Source organism: Corvus moneduloides, chromosome 7 (genome assembly GCF_009650955.1).
Source record: "Corvus moneduloides isolate bCorMon1 chromosome 7, bCorMon1.pri, whole genome shotgun sequence".
Classification (NCBI taxonomy): domain Eukaryota; kingdom Metazoa; phylum Chordata; class Aves; order Passeriformes; family Corvidae; genus Corvus; species Corvus moneduloides.
In genome coordinates, this window is record NC_045482.1 from 39,468,554 (window position 1) to 39,490,032 (window position 21,479).

At 38.0% G+C, this 21,479-nt stretch overlaps 1 protein-coding gene across 19 annotated transcripts in view; it reads right to left on the bottom strand.

Moving 5' to 3' along the window:
- BAZ2B (bromodomain adjacent to zinc finger domain 2B) overlaps nucleotides 1-21,479 on the bottom strand; it is a 122,541-nt gene that overhangs the window by 63,838 nt on the left and 37,224 nt on the right. For 18 of the 19 annotated variants that reach the window (XM_032115443.1, XM_032115442.1, XM_032115441.1 and 15 more), the window contains one exon: nucleotides 776-931. In XM_032115443.1, coding sequence (XP_031971334.1) covers nucleotides 776-929 — 154 coding nt within the window. In that variant the 5' untranslated portion in view covers nucleotides 930-931. Of the gene's footprint in view, nucleotides 1-775; nucleotides 932-13,915; nucleotides 14,210-21,479 lie in introns of those variants that run through there. The other variant, XM_032115426.1, reaches the window with a different exon arrangement.

Sequence of the window (21,479 nt, forward strand, 5' to 3'; positions counted from 1 at the left end):
AGTTTGGAGAATATACTTTTGCTCACTCTGCTGCAAGAACAGAGTTTGTTCCGAAAACAGGGGATTACCATGGATTTAAGATAAAAAAACTTCCTATTTACAGGCTAACAGAAACAATGTTCTCCAAAAAAAGATCTGTTTTCCTAAAGTTAAGTGAGAAATAGCAGGGAAGAGTTTACCATTTCTTGTTCTGTGGATGCCATATGCACCATTCAGCTGAAATAGGAGTTTCATTCACAAAAATTAGATTCTTGCATGGAGAAATCTTCCATTTATGTTTCTGATTCAAGGTAAAGTATTTCACTCTAGTCAAGATTATCCAAGACTGTGACGTTGTGAAATTCATCTTTTCAGTTTCAAGCTCTATTGGAAAAAAATATTTCTCCAAATGTAAAACTACAGTATGGGCTGGGCTTAAATGCTGAGAACATGATGTACGTTCAAGACGCTGATTATTACAACTTAATCTGAAAGTGGCACAGAGTTTGCTAGATGAACCCTTTATTTGATCCTCGCTTTCAAGGCAGCCTTGCAAACTGAATTTTTTTTCCCACATTTTAAACAGGCAATTCTTAATTAATTTCATTCCTTCAACAAGTAAGTACTATGTAAAATGTATTCACAGCAAATGAATGTCACTTGACAAATACAAAAACCCTCAAATATTTTTCCTGGATGTATCTATGCAACCTTATTACATTTGACTTGTAGTAGTAATTACAAGTGCTGACAAACACTAAAATTACATTGCTATATAGAATTGAGTCATTTTTACCACATGTGTTGATTGTGGAGCTCAGCGTTGCAGCTCCAGTGGAAAGGCCACCTTTCGATACTTCTGAAGCTACCGACGGTGTCGAAGATGCTGGAGTGGAAGCAGCTGCAGTAGAAGAGACTGATGATGACGTTAACCGCTCTCCAGACTCCATATCTGGAAGAGAGAAAATAAATGTCTGTCTTCTATGGCAGCAAAGGAAATTGCAAGGGACTACGGGACTGTCTGTGCTGACTGTGTCTCAGGATCTGCCCTAAATTCTCAAGAGGTTCCTATGAGACCTTCACATGTGAGGTACATCCCATTAACAGCACCCATTCATCAGAGAACTCAGCAGAGCTGCAGCACTATGGGAATATGGTACTGCTGTTCAGAGTTCACTACATTTCAACTTGAACACCTCTACCACACCCTGTGGTCAGGAGCTCCATTTCAGCTCAGGCTGGAGCCTTCAGCCCTTGCCAGAACCAGCCCATTGCTCTTGCAGCCCGCCTGTGCCCCTGCCTCTTGGCTACATTCCATGTTCTAGCTTCCCTCTAGGATGGCATCAGCTCCCATCTTCTGCTACTTCTGATCAGACAACCAGATGGACGCTGGGCCTGACAGATTCCACTATTTTGTCTAACGCTGTGACCAGCACTGTTCAGACTGCACGGGACTGTGCCGGAGTTGGGAAAAGCCCTGCCTGCATAACCCTCAACTACCAGCTTATCCCTCCTTGCAGAGCAACCCTGCTCTTTGTTGCTCCCTGACAGACAACTTTAAAGAACCTGTGGTGCATGCCAAAACATCCGTATCTAGACTCTTAATTTAAGGAAAGACCCAGCAATTATGGTGAGATAGTATAAATACAAGAACTCCTGTTAAGTTGCTAGGGGCTTTTTGTTGTTGTCGGTGTTATTTCCGGGAGAGCTTTTCATACAAAATAAGACATTTTTATACGTGCCATGAATGGTCTAAATCAAAACTCACCAGTCTTACTTCACTGAACAAGCATATGTATTTTAAGGAAAACAGTAATATTATTAAAAACACTAGAAGAAGTTTGGACAATACTCTCAGGCACACGGTGTGGCTCTTGGGGATGGTCTGATCACTGAGTTAGACTCAGTGATCTTTGTGGGTCCCTTCCAACTCAGCATATTCTGTGTTTCTGTGAAGTAGTTTCTCAAATACTTCAGAAATGCAGCCAAGACGATGTCTTTGCAGAGTGGTAAGCAGCATCAACAGACTGTCTGACTCAATCTGCCAGAGCAGCAGTTGATAGTGAGTCAGGATCACAGTATAGGTAAGGTGAGGAAAATTTCAAAGTCCCTGTACTATTAAAAATGCCATGAGACTAAGCACATTGAACTCCTAACAGGGAAACTTCTAAGAAACCCATTCCTGTTGTGAAGTCTCTCTCATGGACAGAGGCAACACGCTTTCTCAGATTTACTCCTGAAATCTGAGGGGGATAAGTACTGAACCTAAATCAAACCACTGTTATAAAATCTCACTCCCAGTACTTGTAAAGCAGAATGCCAAGTACACAAGAAAGACCCACTTTTCCAAATGCTATTTTAGACAATTTAGAAAACTGGTATGTTAAACAGCACTTCTGATCCAAAGTTGTATTAAACAGTTACTTCCCAAATGCACACTTGGAAAGACAGCATAAAACCTGTTATCTGCTTCTCCAGAAAGTAGATCCTTGGTTTGCCTCAGCCAGTAAAAATGAAATTTAAAAAGCTACAGCAAATACAAAAAAATACAAATACAAATACAGAAAAAACCACAGAAAAATCAGCTACTTACACTGATACGGCAATAAAAACAGTTTCTACTACTATACTGAATATAGGGGGTATGACCTTTTCCTTCAGAACAATAGTAGAAATAACAAAGCTACTTCCTTCAGAAAATTTATGAAGGAAAAATATTACTCAACATTTTAATTTTTTCGTTCAGGACTCTTGAATACATACGCCAGCTAAACATTTTCCATCCACAGTTAAAGAATACCTCATTCATTTTTAGCAATCTGTGACTATAATCAATCTAATGTGCTAATCAGTGGAGAATACTGTATACAGTGTTTATTACATATATATGTCCACTATATTTTACAACTACTCTGAAGGATAATAATTAATAAAAATCCCATTCATAAGAGATTATGGTTTTAGTTTGCATCTACAGGCTTAAGTCCACAGCATTCACAAACACACAGTAAAAAGATTTACTATCTTTAGTATACAGACATCGATAGACACAAATTATTACAATGAAGTACTTTTTTAGTCACTATGAATGACTGAACTTACTTGAGGCCAACAAGTATTCCTTGTACAAATAAAAATTTGTTGTATTTTGGCATTCATTGTTTTCATTATGGCTACAGCGAAGTCACTATATTTACAGAGAGCATAAGGGAAGTCAGAAACAAATCAAAATGGTATTATTACAGTATTTCCTTGTAAAAGAAAAGGTACTTCTAAACTTTAACACACTCCATTCGAAACTCAGGATTAAAATTTCATATTTTATGTTCCCTCACAAAAACTCTCAAATTTCTAAAGAAAAAGAAACTGTAATAAAAAGAAGCTGTGTGTGTAATAACAAAACACTAAAATAAGTCTTTACCACAGAATCATGAAATCCAACCTACATATGTGGAAAAGACCTTCAAAATCATCAAGTCCAACCTGTGCCCGATCCCCACCTTGTCATCGAGCCCAGAGCACTGAGTGCCATGTCCAGTCGTTCCTGGAACACCTCCAGGGATGGGGACTCCACCACCTCCCCTGGCAGCCCCTGCCAATGCCTGACCACCCTTTCCATGAAGAAATTCCTCTGATGTCCAACCTGACCCTCCCCTGGCACAGCTTGAGGCCATTCCCTCTTGTCCTGTCCCTGTTCCCTGGGAGCAGAGCCTGACTCCCTCCCCTCCCATCAGGGAGTAGGAAACAGGGAGAAGGTCCCCAGGAACCTCCTTTTCTCCAGGCTGAGCCCTCCCTCAGCTGCTCCTGCTGCTCCAGCCCCTTCTCCAGCTCTGTTCCAGTCTCTGGACTTGCTCCAGCCCCTCAGTGTCCGTCCTCCTCTTCCTGATGGACCCAGAACTGGGCACAGCACCCCAGTTGCCTCAGCAGTGCCAGCTACATGTCATTGCCCTGGTCCTGCTGCCACACTAGGGCTGATACAAGCCAGGTGCCCTTGGCCCTCTTGCCCACCTGGGCACACCCAGGCTCACGTACAGCCACTTTCACCAGCACCCCCATGGCCTTTTCCATCTTTCCAGCCGCTCTGTCCCCAGCCTGGAGCACTGCAGGGGGTTGTTGTCATCCAAATGCAGGACCCAGCACTTCCCGTTATTGAACCTCATTTACTTGTCCTTGGCCCATCAATCCAGCCTGTCCAGAGCCCTCTGCACAGCCTTCCTAACCTTCCTACCCGCAAGCAGATCAACAATCCCGCCCAACTTGGTGTCATCCGCAAATTTACTGAGGGTGCACTCAATCCCCTCATCCCAATCACTGATAAAGATATTGAACAGGACTGGCCCCAATACTGAGCCCTGGGGACACCACTGGTGGCCAACCCTAGCTGGAAGGAATTCCATTCACCACCACACCCTCTGGGCCTGGCCACGCAGCCAGTTCTGAACCCAGCAAAGAGTGCACCTGTCCAAGCCATGGGCTGCCTCTTGCTCCGGGAGAATGGTGTGGGAGACAGTATCAAAGGCTCTGCTGGACTCCAGGCAGACACATCCAGAGCCTTCCCCTCATCTGCTGAGTGGGTTCACCTTGCCATAGCAGGAGATCAGGTTGCTCAAGCAGGACCTGCTCTTCCTAAACCCATTCTGGCTATGCCCCATCCCCTGGCTGTCCTGTATGTGCCGTGTGACCGCACTCAAGATGATCTGCTCTATGACCTACCTTGGCATCAAAGTCAGATTGACAAGCCCAGAGTTCCTCAGATGTGAGCATCTAACGTATTTTATAAATAAGCATAGTTAAGAACCACCTACAAGCAATCCATGTTTGAATCATAAATAAGAATATATCCTTAGCAAATCAATACATTTTTAAAACAGAAAAGTAAATTTAGCTACACTTGCAAGCTTTTAACCAACATAAGCCATCTGTTTGATCAAATAAGAACTGGGAGAACAGTAATAAGCTGCCCTTTTAAGGTTCCCCTCTCTTTCCCACCCCCACCCTGCTCCTTTTATTTCAGTTTCCAGGGGTCTGGGAAGTGTTTTTGAGAGGGTGCTTTTTCAGCCTTTAATTTAGCTGCTTGTTTAATGTCTTTAATAAAGAACTGGAATATTGGTATTTCCGAATTATTCTGAATGTAAGAAATTATATTCTTTTCCTAGAGACATACATAGTTTTGATTTCAAACTAAGTCAACCCTTAATTATATTTAGTTAATTACTCTAACCACAACAGATGGCTAACTCCAAAAGAGATAATCCCCAAAACAGTCATTAGACAGGATCAGCAATAATTACACTGTATATCTAATGTGTTCTGTGACTAAAAAAGTCCGTACCAGTTACAGATCCATATTCTTTTTAACCTCAAGTATAAGTGAGATATTTGTTCCATTGGAGTTATTTTGTCCGTCAATACTTATAAACTTTCATGACTGTTTTTTAATCTCTCAAATTTGTAAAACAGAAAAATCAGTAAGTAAAACTAGGAAAAAAACCTGATTTTTAAAATTTTCCAGGTGTAGTGATTTATGTAGTTCCTCTCAATGGTTTGCCCAGAACTCCAGCTATTTTCCAAGAATTTCCCATGGTGAATAATAATCCTTAATGCAACTGAACTCAGTGAAAACAGAAAGTAAGCTGTCAGTAAAAAGGAACAAAGAAGGGAAGTATGTGAGGCTTTACGCAAGAAATTGTTGTCTTTTTGGGAAAAAAAATTGCTAATGTTTAATAAAAATAGAAACACTAAAAAAAGATAAAGGTTTGCTAAAGGAAACAGCAATCAAATCATTTTCAAATACATCAAGTTAAAATTTCTTTACAGTCAATCACCTACCTATTCTATGCTCAAAATCTTCACTGAAACGTACCCTAATGCAGAAGAAAAACCCCTTTCTTAAACAGGTACAAATGAGTAATTCCCTTCACAGGATAGTGTCATGGATACAGTATCCTATCAGTGTTAGCTAGGATGTGTGAATACAATTAAGTATGTTTTGAAGTCATCTAAACACTAGACAAACTCATCTTAAAATTCCAGTTTAACTTCTACACTCCCATGTGCTGCTTCATTATTTCAGGTATTACCTCTAACACAGCGAAAAAGAAGTTGGGTCAAAATATGCTTCAGTCTTTTTCAATGGCCAAGTGAAATTTATAACAACTTTATGACCGCAAACTATAGAACTAGAGTCCCATAATATTGTGCTCTTGCCTTTCAGCAATATTTCATTGTATCATATCATAATATTGTCAGTCTGCCACTGGTTCTTGCGTCAATGAGTGCTCTGATGCCAGAAATCTTGCAGCTGATGAAGAGAAGTACATCAGAGTCTCTCAGAACACGCAGTCCAGCACATCACAAATACAAAATGCGTTCTCCAAAGAGGTCATGCTCAGAAGGTAAATGCAGAGCATGGGTGCTAGCTCAGAGGTGACTCAGCAGGCCAAGCTGTACCTGTGGGTTCTACACCTTCCGCAGAGGCCACAGAACCAGGGAGGGAGGAGTGGGTTTAAAACCAGTGGTGTGACAAAAAAAACCCACAAAACAAGCAAGCACACTGACCAAACCTCAGGTGAGAAGGAAGTGAGGTACCCACAGGAATGGATGCAGCTCCCTATAGACAAACTATGGACACCAGAGGCTCCCAGTGATGCTCCCTGCTCTGGAAACAAGGTCTGGTCACAGGCCTTCCAACACACGGTCTACTACTGCTGTGATGTTTTACACACTGAGATTTTTAAACTCACATACAAGTGCCCATATAATTAATGAGATCCACTTTACTTGTCTGAAATACTGTACAAATCATGAAAGTCAAGTTAGCTGCTAAATATTGCGAATTTTGCAGAATGTCACTGTAATTATGGCACTTCCGATAATTTATTCTAAGTACTTTATGTAAAGCTCTCTAGGAAAAAAAGTCATCACAACAAAACTTTTACTAAATCAACCACCACAATAAAACCTCTTTTTGTGAGTCAACAGCAAGACTGGCTTGTGTTTCAAAGATATCATACAAAGACACTTCAATGCACCACTACGCATAGTACGTTACTGCCAGTTGTACTGTGTGAGGCAGACTGTATGTTCCTGCATGACATTCTAAATGGGCTTTATAGCCTTCCCCTGACTCATATCAGGCCACATTCAATTAGTGACACAACAACTCACTGTTTATGGCATCAGAATCCACAGCAGTGAAAACATTCATAAAATCACAAATATATCACAATTCCATAAATATTTGTTTTAACAGTCTTTACCTACATATGGTGACTTACTAAAAGCCACTTCAAAGCAGATCTAACTCTTAAATTCGGTATAACTGAGTCATAACTGGGCTGCCAAAAACAGAAACAGAGAGAGGAATCAGTTGCCATTCTACTGTTTAGTAATACGTAGTGGCCATTTTAAATAGACTTAGGATAAAATGACATTTTAAACAATGCATCTATTTTGACTCTATCCAACAGGATAAACTCATCATTGAATATGCAATATACAAACTAAGTTGCAACTCAAAAACTTATTTTCTCCTATTTTACAAGTAACTGTGTTGCTTTCCATTAGAAATAAGCATCACTTTGAATATTTCTGCATTCACACATTTCATGATCTTCATGATTATGGTAAAGAAAGAATACTTACAAATGACAGAGGGCATTATAATTCACTTACGTTACATGCCATGGGGGGAGGAGGGGCACGCAGGTCAGGCTAAACTACAATCCTCCATAAGCCTCGCTTCTGGACAAAACTCAGAATACATCTCTGAAAGCTCCATAATGCTGGGCACGAAATCTAATCTATCCAATTTGTACTACAAAAAGTGCACGGCCACACTAAGAGGCAACACAGCACTGCAGAGAGGCACTTAATGTTGAAGTGACCCAAGTCTACTCAAATGTTTCAAACCCAGAATAACAACACTAAGAGTCTGGTTTAAACAAATATATAAACAGAATCATAGAATGGTTTGGGCTGGAAGGGACCTTGAAAGCTCATTTCATTACACACACACCCCACCATGGGCAGGGACACCTTTCACTGGATGAGGCTGCCCACAGACCCATCCAACCCGGCCTTGAACAGTGCCAGGGATGGGGAGTCCACAATCTCTCTGGCCAACCTGTGCCAGTGTCTTACCACTCTTAATTTCTTCCTAACATCTAATCTAAACCTACCCTCCTAAAATCAAATCTATCTGCATTATCTGTTATTCTGTATGAGGTTATCAACTTTATGCGTCTATGTTTAGCAGTTACTACTTTTATTAAGAACACACATCCCTTCACCTTATTTTCACTTCTATGATAGGTTAGGAAAAGTTGACACAACTACCCTCAAAACACAGAAGCAGATAGGTGGGGATAGCTTCTTACACGGATGTACACACTTTCAGTCAGGAATGCTCACCCTACAGAAGCAGCTGCCCAATCCACTTCTTGCAGCACAGCGAATTCCACGTGACAATTTCCTGTAAGCTGCTTTTACCAATGGAAAAGCTATGCAATTCATCCAGCTCAAGAAGAGGAGCAGTCATGATTTAGATACCAGGGTGGCAATGGTACAGTGCAACTCTGCGCAGACATTAAGGCTTTATGGAGACTTCGCTCATGCAGTGGAGATGACAGCATGACATGCCTGTATTCCAATGCTTCTAAGCAGATTCTAAACAGCAAATAAATAGTGGTACCACATAAAATTGATGCAAACCCTGAACTCTTGTCATAACTGCAGAGGCTGAAATAATAGCATCTGAAGAACATTCAAATGCAAAAATTCTCTGGCATCAGTTTGGTAAATGCCCCAAAGAGGCACGTTCACCAGATTTTGTCATCAAACCAAAACAAAGGATTTATCATTTCAGAACTGAGGTTTTACAGAGCTTTCTGTTCCTAAAAAAACCCCAAACCAACAAATAAACGGATCACTGCAATATTTTATACTATCTTGGGATGAATACCAGTTTTTAACTTCATGCCTAACAGTTCAGCTTAAAGACATGTTTCCAATTTCTATGTAAAAGCCCAATCTTTCATTCCCGACATACCTTTTGGGGTTTTTTTAACATTCTGCTTATGAAACTTCAGTAACTTTGGGTTCATTTGCACTAGATTCTAGTACTGCTACATTTTGTTCTACAGAAGCAAGACTTAGCATTTTATACTATTACTTCAGTTTGTGAGGGCACTGAGCAAACTTTCTACAACTACCTCTATAATTTTAAAATTATGAAGTATTATTAAATCTTTGCATATTGATAATCAATACAACATTTTTAAAATATACAGCAAAAATTCTTGCTTAGGATGGCTCTGAACCACCCTAAAACCACTAGAAATCCTATGCAACAGTAGTTCAAAAATCAGTAAAAAACACTGGGACAGCTGAAGTCAATGCCTTTTTTTTTCTTTTTTTTTGTTTTTCCTGTACTGTTCAAAAACCTGAATTTCAATCTGTCAGAGGCAAATTTTCTGCTTCTCTGCTGGTATTCCACCACTCAGAAACTTAGCTCCTCGTTTAGCCATCCTATCGTACACCTCTTCCCATGGTTCAAAAGCCAGATTTGATCTCAAGCTCAAAATTGAGGCTTAGCTCCAATTACAGAGCTGGAGAAAACACCTACAGAGGAAGTGCCCTGCTGAACCTCTGATGGCAAAAGCTGCCACAGGCTTGTCTAGGAATTGTTAACATTCAACAGCGCTTGCACCAAACATGCTTTTTAGTATTTCCGTAACTGAGTCTTGCCTAATTTTGCCAAATAATAATAGAAGGCATTAAACCAACAGCTAACTTTGTGAAGCCTAAAGTATCTGCTTTAAAAAATATATATACAAAAACTCTCAAAAGGACTCAGTACAAACAATGTGGTTTGCCCACTTGGTATTATTTTGCTTCATGTTGGAAAAAAAGACACAAAGAAATGACTGCATAGAGAAAACTTCAGATAAATCTTTAAAAGCATAAGCTAAAGTAATTTGGGGAAGAAATAACTACAAACCAAATATCTTTTTGGGTGTATGAACTCCACATGCGTCAAAATAACAAGCTCAGAACTAGTCCATGGGCACTGCCCTGCAAGAAGAAAAGACACTGAGAAAAGGGTTCTTTTACCCTGGAGTCCTTAACTTACAGACCACCTATATCTAACAAGTAACAAGGGGGAAGGATGGTAGTCAAAGTCCTCCTTAACAATGACCTAAAGATTTTTTGGGGGGTTTTTGTTTGTTGGGAGTTTTTTGAGTTTTTCATCCTAACAATTTAAGTTCTATTCTAGTCCTTCAAATATTGCTAAAAACTATAACCACCAGCATATTCTGATGAGAAATGAATTATAGATACCAAGAGTTCCAGAAAAGCATTCAGGAGAAACAAATCTTTTCAATGTGCTCCTGTACCAGCCTCAGGCTTTGCAAAGGGTGTTGAGTTTGATTCAGAATAGCACCAAACTTCAGTCTCATTATTCTAACATTAATATCATTTTATGTTAAAACAAAAAGATAAAAAGTCAAACATCTAAACTGTACATTAGGTTCTCCAAAGCTAGCGAAAACTAGTTTTAGCCCACAGGAGAGCAAAGAAGTCTATCAGCCTCTCATGTCACTGACTGAGTTTTGGCACCTTGACTAAAAAACTTATCATTGAGGAATGCTAATTCCTCAGGTTTGAACTCTTAAAAGCACCTTGCAGTGTCATCTAGCAGGAATGTAGTAGTTCCCACTAACAGGCTGAGACACAGATTAATGGTTTCCACATTTTCATGCAGTTGCACTCTCACGGTTCTTTGGAAACCCAGAACCAGTTCTTGAAGGAAGTGTTACGTGCCATAACAGCCATTGTTTTGAGTCAGCTTCATCATTGGCATCCACCCCCTTTTGCAAAACATCTTTCTTAGCTTATTTGTTCACTGTTCCTTCCAATTTTAAAGGTATCATGATCTTTTTAAAAACTGAGACATTTAAGCAAAACAAAACCCCCACAAAACAAACTAGAAGGAAAAATAATGGGGGTCTTAAGATACAAAGAAATAAAATTAAGCCTCAACAGAAGCCGCAGCAGGTATTACCATGTCAGAAGACTATTCTGGCTGACTCCATTCACAACTTTATTTTTACAAAACAAGCAGATGCAAATCTGACATCTTGATGTTATCTACAAACTAAAGAAGTGGTTAGACACAAAAAACCCCTGCCAACATTGCACTTTTATTTCCACAAACCGGAAAGAAAGAAGATAATAAACCATCCAAACTTCCATCTTCAAAACAAAAGTACTGTATCTAGATTTCAGGCTCTAACAAAGCCACATGCTAAACATTACATCTTCCTACATGATTAAAGAACATTGGTTAAAACACAGGAGGCCATTTTTTACTGTACCAGATGTTGTTTGCTTGCAAAGCTTGAAAACTTTTTAAAGATTAACAGTGATACACATTGCAATAAACCATTCTTTCAAAATTTAAAGGCACTCTGCAAAGCCAAGCAGTCAATGATGGTCGTATCTCACAGATAAAACTGGGGCTCTCTTGTGGGGTGTTGAAGCAGGAAGCCTAAGCAGTCCCAACTCCAGCCACCCAGCATTCAATTCAAGAGGTCCATGAGGGCCTATGGCTGGGCCCAGGGTTAGGATCTGCCCTTCCCTGCACAGCAAAAACAGCTGTATCCCTCGGCCACTGCTGCCTCACACACTTCCCCCAGGCAGCCCAGGTAATGCAGCTCCTACAGCTCCCATCAGGGCTGTTCTGCCTGTTCTGCAGGAACCAGGTTCTGTAAATTAGGCTGAAGCTTGAGCCAACAAGGCCAGCTGTGAGGCACCCAGCTTTAAGAGTCCCTATAGAGGCAGAATATGAAAAAAGATTACAAATAGCAAGGGCTCGAAGGACATCAGAAAGAACGGAGCAGGGGTACAAGAAGATGGCTGGACAGCAAGGAAGTCTGCTGGAAGACAACACACACATTTTGCTGGTACCCAAACGAGGACATTTCATAGACAGAGTCAATATTAAACACTACTGTAACTTATCTGGAATATCAGACTATATGAAGCTTATCAGTTTATCTGTTAACAGCAGCAATTCAGTATTTTGTTAAAAAAAAAATCAACGTGCTCTTGTTTTGTAAGAGACATCAGTATAGAATAGTGCTCCAGGTCACTGGGCTTCCAAATTAAATACCAACATTAAAGGGCTTGTAAGGGAGGCAGCATGTGTATAAAACCTGCAGCTATCATGTGAAACCTTTATCTTTCAGTCAATGTTCCCAAGATGAAAAAGTCAGAGTTTCATAGAGAATGGCACTCATTCCTCAGTAATCCTCAGAATACAGCATAAGTATTTTGGGGAAAGAAGAATTCAAATCAATAACTTCCAAATAACAGGTCTTTGCCAATTCGTAAAAAGAAAACCCTTTAAAAAAGTAATATACCTTGACTCCCTCTTCCTTTCTTCCCCATGGCATTTTCCCTGCCTTGTTCTCCTTAAAATAGGCCTGTATCTACATGCTCTAGCCACTCCATTGTCCACACCCTTTTCTCCATAGCTAACAACTCGTGTGAACTAATAGATCAAACATGTCCAAAAACATTTTTATACCCCAAGCTGGAGGAACACTGTTCCTCACCTACTTATTTTTCTCACAGTGCAAACAAAACAGATTTCTCATATATGCTGTCTACTTCGCAAGTTTTTTAGTAACAGCTAATTAATTCAATATCTATTTTTTAACCATCTATTATAAAAACATCTCTTTCTTTTAACTGAATCATACTTTTTCTCCATGTTTCACTTTTGGTTCCAGTTTCTGTTAACATAGTGGATATGTCCTGTTGCTAAATGAAATTGTACATCATTTTATTTCCACGTAAGATACGATAATAGAAAAAGCGCGCCTTTGAAAACCAACAATGATTTTGGCTAGGAATTCACTACAAGGTTTTTTATGCTCTAGTTTACAAAGGGAAAAAATAAAGTCTTTGGTACCAAGAACACAATATTATTTTATTATTAATTTATATTAGAACTGCAAAATTTAATTCAGCACTTTTCTAAACTTCCACAAAATAACCATGAACACGCACTGGTATTATATACTATAGAACTTCAGTAACACTTATCGTGATAGGTACAGCACTACTCCAAATGCTATGCTATTTTTACCAGCACAACAGAAGACCAACCTTAAGAAAAATAAAATCATTGTAGACCCATTTAACAAGCCGTGTAAGACCAAAAACACACTGTAACCATTGTTTTACAATATGAAATCTGTTAGAATGATACTCTTGAGAAAAATAAAACCATACCTGTGCACTGAGTGATAGCTCACACTCACCTGGTCCTCACCACAAAGAGCCAAGAAATTACTTGAAGGAAAAATAACACATCAACTGAAATAAAGACAGAAACAGCACTTACACGGTCATATAAAAAAAGGTGACCAAAACGCTGTTTTGTTTTATTTGAAGACTATGTTTGTTAGACAGGAAACAGTTCTGGAAGTGATAAAAATATTATGAAAATACCAATACTTCAGAATTTGCATGACACAAATTCACATTCTATGTCACTGTATTTGTCCAGTGAATATGCATCAGAATTTTTCATAAAGTTAGTACCAGTTGTCTAAAACCTAAATAGACTTCAATAGTTTGGGGTTTTTCAATCTCATGAAAATCAGATTTTTTGCTCATCACTACTGTCAGATAAACATTACAAGAAGCCGTAGTTGTCCTAGAATTAAAAAAAAAAAAAAAAATGCTACTCTACATACTCTTTTTGTATTCTTCTTTAATCTATAAACATTTCAAACTATTAACCCAGGGAAGGCTGGGGGGAGGGTGGGCAATCAGGGGGAAAAGGAGGGGGAAGGAGGCACAGAAGAAAAGCACTGAACACTTGGCATCACAGGAGAATAGATAGAGAACATGAACAGCTTACTGTGGAGAGGGGTTTAATCAGGAAGTAGCCATTATCCTGTCGCTACAGAGCAGTGACAGCACTCCAAAACAAGCCGAGGGTTTGGTCTTGGAGGTTTTTGTTGTTTGCTTTCTTTTTCAGTCAAGTAGGAAGAAAGCACACATGCTATCATGTCCGAGTTTGCTGAGCCCAAAGGTCGCTAGATGCTTATTGTCAAAAGCTATCCTGAAAATGAAATCCAAGCAAGCGCTGACAAAGCTGTACTTAAGGAAGCATCTAAAATCTACCACAAGCTCCCTCTGTGTTACACATAAAACATGGCTGTCTTATTCAGAGATTAGCAATTATTGTAATGAGATACTGTCGGAGAGGGTCAAACAGTGCTTCCTGCAGTTTACACATCTTGATTTCCTGGTAAACAAACCGAAAGGCAGGCGGAGCACTTGGATCACCAGTAACACAGCTGCTCGCTGAAAAACCAGCTCAAGTGAAGTATGCAGCTTCATCTTAATTACACGAGGGGAAAAGGTAGCAGAAAAACATAAAACCAACTGAACTATGAGGAAATTTTTCCCACAATGTTACATAAGCATCAGTGCCAGGCTGCATTGTTTTCTTTTTTTATGCCAAGCCCAAAAAAAAAAAAATCTTTATTTTCTTGTAAATTATGCTTATGTACACACACACACCCCCCCTCTCTCTCTCTCTCTCCAGAACAAACTGCTCCCCAAGTTGTTCTGGAATGGAAAAGTGCTATGAAACCATAACCTGAAACAACCCTGGAAAAATCTGGAACTGAGAAAACAAACTCTAATTACTGCATGTGAATTTAGGCATCAACCTCAAAAAAAAACCACAATTAAAGAAATCTACTCACAATATTCAGAAATCATAATAATTATTTAATTAACACAATTTTAAAAGAAAAAAAAAAAAATCAACCGCCAAACACCTTTCCTCTACAAAAAGAAATAACCGCATATGGACTGAACGCATGGCACTGATTCAATGAGAAGAGATTACAGGTTGTTCCCTACCTATAACCATTCCAAAAATTAATTTCTGCAAGTTCCAGTTTAAAAATCGTGTTTTCATGGTGGAACTGAAGAGGGTCCTAGGTTACCACAAAAGTTAAAAGGGAAAAAAAAGAAAAAGCAACCCCCAACAAATAAACAAGAACACTCCCCCCAAAATAAAAACCTTGATTAACAGAACAAAAAGCTCAGTTCCCCTAAGCAACTAGAATAAAGTATTTGGTCCAAAAACAGAATACAGAATTTCTGCAAGTTAACTTATTAGACAACCTGTTGATACAAGTGAAACTGTTTCAGTGACCTAAAATAACAGCACAAGGGCTTGAACCACAACATGCAATCCAAGAAAAATTATTTGTATAGCAGGAGAAATATGCAAGGGCACTTGATCCAACTTCAAAATTGTTGCAAGAAACACATATTACTTCATAGCCGAAATACTTGCTCAAAATAGCAAACATTTATGAATACAGACCCAATACCTAAATCCAGCATCACCTGTGAACACAACCTGCATTAATGGTGTTGGAGAGCATAAACTTCCTGCAGTTTATTAAATCGATATATTTATTTATAAAAGTTTCCAATGCAGTATTAGTCTGTCTTTCGCTTGTAGCAATTTTAGCTGGAATCCTCTGACACTAACTGCATGGACCCATAAGGAGGAGACAAAAGGGACAATTCATTACTTAAGGAGTAACAGATACATTTTCTTTTTATTCAAGAAAAACTAACAAGTTAAGAGAAATGACCTCCAGCTAAAATACAAAAGATTGGAAGGAGGAGGGGTGTGTCCACAAAGGATGGACCCAACAACCAACTTTCTTCCCCACATTCAGCCTGTGACAAAAGTCTCAACCACCTTTTACTCCTCAGAGACCTTCACGCAATGGCACACCAAACCAAGTCCTACTTGTGTCCCTATAAATTCAGGCTCTCTGACAACATTTACAAGCCTCAGTACCATTTTTTCCCTACATATGCTACTGTACAGAGCCCACTCTTGAGTTCCACTGTTACACTGGATTGGTCTAAAGTGGTTTCCACAACTGAAAACAAAGTTGCATCACAAGATAGATTACCTTATTTCAAATAGTTTCTCACCACCAAGAACAACTACATCAACCAATCTTTAAAACCCATCAGCTGACAGCAAGTCATCTGCATCCTTACACTGGTTTTAGCCTACCAAAGCCAAGAGAAAGAGAGGCAACAATCTTCTCTTTGTTCTACGTCCCACATATCCTGGTCACATTTATGGGTCATATTACTCATGATTTAGCTTTATTCTCAAGGCCTTTTGGTCCTCACTGAATTGTTTACAAAATGCATGAACACTGCATCTGTCGATTTGATCCTTAAAATGGTATCTTGGATTTGGAATAAACACAGTAGACACAGTAGCTACCAGTGAACCATCACTCAGAAAGAGCCAGATTCTACTCTTATTAAATACATCTCTACCAAAAGCCCAGTAACTACAGAATTGTTTCAGGGCACATAGAAGTCACACAAAAACCCAGAAAACCAGCTTATTCTTTACATTACTTCTGTGCCCAAAATCATTATTCATGCAGGCTCATTACCTAAAACTAATCACAGAACTACTAAAAATCCCAAACCATAGCTTATTTAGCAGCATTTCAAACATTTGCCACTACAACCCTACGAAGTATATATACATGGAATAAATACTCAAAGAGCATAGAAAAATAACTGAATTAAATAATTTCAGTACATTTTAATTTTCCTGCATCAAAACCTTCTTGTATGTTCCTTTTCATTTTTCGCATTTTGATTATCAAAATGTCTTAGTATTACTGAATGGTTTTAACTAGCAACTTGGAAACAAAACAAACTAAAGCATATCAGGATCTCAAGGAACACACTGTCCTATGTACTAAAACATGCCATTTCATAATAAAGTTGATATATCTTACCATAAAGTTTTGCTAATATTTTTCAATACAACCTATCAACATATAGTCATTTGAGTTTTATGAGATTTGACACCAAGATGACATTTATTTACATGTTCTGCATATACTACTATCATCCATTTTAAAAAGCATTAAAGAAACCAATATTCTTAATTTTCTTTACATGTATGTATGGGGTGGCAGGGGATAAACTCAGTATTAACTGCTATTTGGTCAAACAAGATTTTGGAGAAAAGATTACATAGGTAGCAAGCACAGCAGAGAAATGCACATAGAAGGAGGGTTAAACTGCTATTTTCCACAAAAATAACCATTAATTTACCACATTACTTGAAAGTTAAAATTAAATTATTTTGAAACGATAAAGATATTTCAGAAGTTTTAAAAGCTTGGAACAACAATAAATATATTCTTTATCTATCATCAAAGTACACATACACAGACCCTCTGAGAATACAATATTCATTTTGCTGCAGAAGAACAGACATTGCATAACAATGAGATTTGCTAATGAAATCAGCCATCAACCTGGAATACATTTGTATTAAACCAAGACCTCAGTGTCATTTTCTTTTTGCATCATTTGTTCTTTCTCTCATTTTCCGACCTTTCAAGTATCCTGTCCTCCTGGTTTCACTGCTTCAAGTACAGCGATACCACAAAATATTTTAACACTGTATGTACAGCATTTTTTATGTTACAAAATTTCTTTCTCTGCTTACTGCTAAATGTCAATTCTAATTGCATAGCTTCTATCAGCACTGTTAACACAGCCTTGAAAGAAAAATCAATAGGTACTACTATAGAAACAAAGGAGTTTTATTTCCTCTGTAAAACTGCAGGAACATCTAATAAAAACTGGCTGTTGCTTGGAACAAACTACAGTTTCACAGCTCAAGTTGCATGCCCCTTAATACAAGAATTTACCAGAACACCACATTTTAGAAAAATACCCTCTCTATTTATCTAATGATTAAACAGGACAGAATTTAGCATCATTAAATGAATACAAGTGTATTTTCTTTGCCTGAACATGCAAGATCATCACGAAAAAAAGTTAAACAATCCAGCAAGTTCAGTGACAGTATGTTAAAGTTCGCACTATACATAACAGGTACATAAAACACTTTACTGAAGAAGAGATGAATACAGAATGGAATTATTTATTCTACTACTCCAAGCTGACCATAAAAATTTTTAAATTACAAAGGTATTTTAAAAGACATTTTTCTCTCATTATACTAATACCATATTTTAGTTTTGCAAGTTATATGCTGTCTTATAGTTCATAGATAAAAAGCAACTTGTTTGCAACCCTAGCTCCAAAAGTATCAAACCTATGTTTTGAAATCACCCCAAAACTATTAAAACAAGAATACAGCACACCATTTTTTTCTACTGTTCTCATTTTACAGATTTTTTTTTTCAATTGAATTAATTGAAATAACACATGGTTACTATACGGTACTATCAAGTTAGCATTTTTGTTGATGAGCTCCAAAGTCATACCAAAACGTAATACAAAACAAGAGAGAATAAATGTTTGCTGACTTGTTTGGTAGGGTTGGCTTTTTTTAGCAGAAGTGGGGGGGGGGGGTCACATATGTGACATGGTGTTCACTTGTTTTTCTCCTTTTTTTTTTCCACTGGCACTACAAAACCCTAACTTCATGAAAAGGAAAGGAAAAACAGTTACTTACTCCAGTATACAAAAATTGCACACAGAACTCTCGCAGAATAAATGGAAGTAATTTGTAATTTATTTTTTCTGGGGGATGTAAGGAAGCCATTCAGTCATTCTACAGTTACAACAGCCACCACAACATCAAAAAAAAAAAAAAAAAGGCATAAAAGACCACTGAAAAAACGAAAAACTGAGGAGAAAAAAAAATACATGTCAGAATATGGAGTTAAGCATCCCTGAAGCCAGTTGTATCAAATGGTGTCCACACAATCCAGGAAGAATACCATCAAGATACTGGACATCATGAACTAGTTAAGCAACTGAAAGCATAAAAATTTCCATAAACTGTCTTCGTATGTGCTCCACTGCTACGTTAACAAGCACCTATGTCATTAAGAGCCTTTGAAAGCTAAAAGCATAAAACATCACCTTATTTTTTCTTCCATTTCTCTCACTTTTAAAGACATGTGGCTACAGGATACAAACATCCAGGCATATGCCGTATGAAGAGGTCTTACTCTCATTCATGCATTACCACGTCCTAATGAAAAGATGTATGAAGACTATCACACACTATCAAAAATGCTTCTTTCAATTATGAAGCATTTGTCTTTCCGCAACAAAGCCATCCACATTACATCTCAAAACAACTGAAGCTGAAGAGATAGAGGAGGCATGATTAATATAAAAGCAAGAACTATACGACCTCCAGGCTCTGGAATAAAGAAGTTCTAATGCAACAACCTTGACCCTCGAAAGTGATAGGTCATTTTCTTCTGTGACAAACAGTAATTGCTTTCTGTAACTCCAACAATTGTCAAGTAGGCTAAAGAGTATGGCTGGCAGATGATAGTTGTGAAAAGCTCACACTTTTAACAATGACTTACTGCCATGTAGTATAGATCAACAGTCCAATTGAGCATCTTCTCTAAGATGTTACAGGCTCTTGAAGCCATAAACTACAGCAACTGATATCCCTAGTTTTACTAGGGATCAATCTAGTGGATATGGAACCTAAGAATACAGAAGACTGTTAAATGATACAGCTTTAATGCAGATGATTAAATGAGAAAGACTAACATAGGCAAATTTACTGTACATATGAAATATGTGATTCTGGTACATCGCTGTTCACACTAGGCAATCATGCTATCCCTTAGGCACACAACATAAAACTTCACAACTCACACAACCTGGCATAAATTTCATAGGCATGAGAATACAGAAACCAGTTACCCTACTAATAAAAGTGAACCCTTATTGTAAAAATATAGACAAGAATACAGATGAAACCACATCAACATCCCACAGAATAAGATAATGCCAGGTGCTAAAACATATTTGAATTTTTGTTAGTAAGAAAAAGCATGAACTCAGAAATTATTCTGAATTAATCAACTGTATTTATTCTCTCTGAACTAACCAGAAATAGCTACTTCAGTATATAGTCTAAAATTCTGTATTTTACTGCAATAAATCAGAGATTTATTACAGATGCTTGCAGTACAAACGTATTTCAAAAATTAACACTGTCCATTTTATAGTGTTTCAAATATTCCAGAGACTACTCATAAACATATACACATGTTTACATACAGAATATACACATATGCATATCCAGTTTGCATATACAGATTTTGTATTGTGCTGTACTACATACACTAACACCTTTACTTTCAGTATTACACAATGCTTAGTAAAACGCTATTACTGGCACTTCAATGGAGAAATTGTAAGCATCCTTCAAAGCTTACTTTTAATACCCAGCAATAAAACAGGCTTATGTTTTTTTCACCATGAAATACCACAAATTGTACTGAATTATAATGACTACTATTTATCTACTTTTAGGGAGTAAAAATGGAGGACAATTTATTAAAGCACAAAAGGAACTCCTGAACACTGGAAGGTCACAGGCTATGTGCTGAGCTGCTAAGCAGAAGCATCTATGATGCTGCAGAGCTGCCATTTTTCTTCCTTGACAAAGCCTCCATCTGCCACAGAGCCATTTACAGCCTCAGAGTCAGAATATCAATGATTTCCAACCATTCTGCAAGTCTGCTTTCACCTTGACATCACCTCTGTAAAATATCTAACACAGATGATACATATAGCCCTCAACTAGCTCTAAGCCTATGCTTTATTCAACTGATATGCATTTAAGCTGTACTCTAAAACACCATTTCTTTACTTCTTCTGAATTGTGCAAGAATACTAAAACTCCAAGTTGTACATCCTTTTCACTGTTGTGTTTGCCTTAAAGAAATTACCTTTGGAAAACCTAAAAAGAAAACCTTTGAATATTGAGAAAACATGTAAAAAGAATTAGAAAGCATCTGTATTTACATAATCTACATGCACACCATCACAATTTACTTTATTCTTTTCCAAATAAACAAACCATGCCTGGTATGACACTTACTACACAGTATAAACTATCACAGCCTGACTGAAACCAGCAAAACTACTTTCAGCTCTTGATGTATATGCAAACTGATTTTTAAAAAAATATCCAGATTACAGATAGGTCAGAAGAGGAAAGAAAATCTTGACTTACTGAAAGAGAGCCTAAAGAACTAGGTCCTCAGACAAACAGATTATACCTGGACTGATAAAACCTATCATATATACATACACACACACACACATATATAGAGATAAACAATATATATACACACACACGTATATGCACACATGTTCTCTCTCAAGTATGAGAATATACTCTCCATCATCAAGCTCATTACAATATGACTTTAATGAAGGCATTCATAGATAGCAACTTTCAGAGTCTCAAAATGCAGATTAATGTCGGTACACTAGACTAATTTTAAAACATGCAAAGGTGCAGCTTGATTTTATACTGAAACCGAGCCACAGAAGAAACAATTCTGTATTACAAATATGTATGTAATCACATACGATCACAT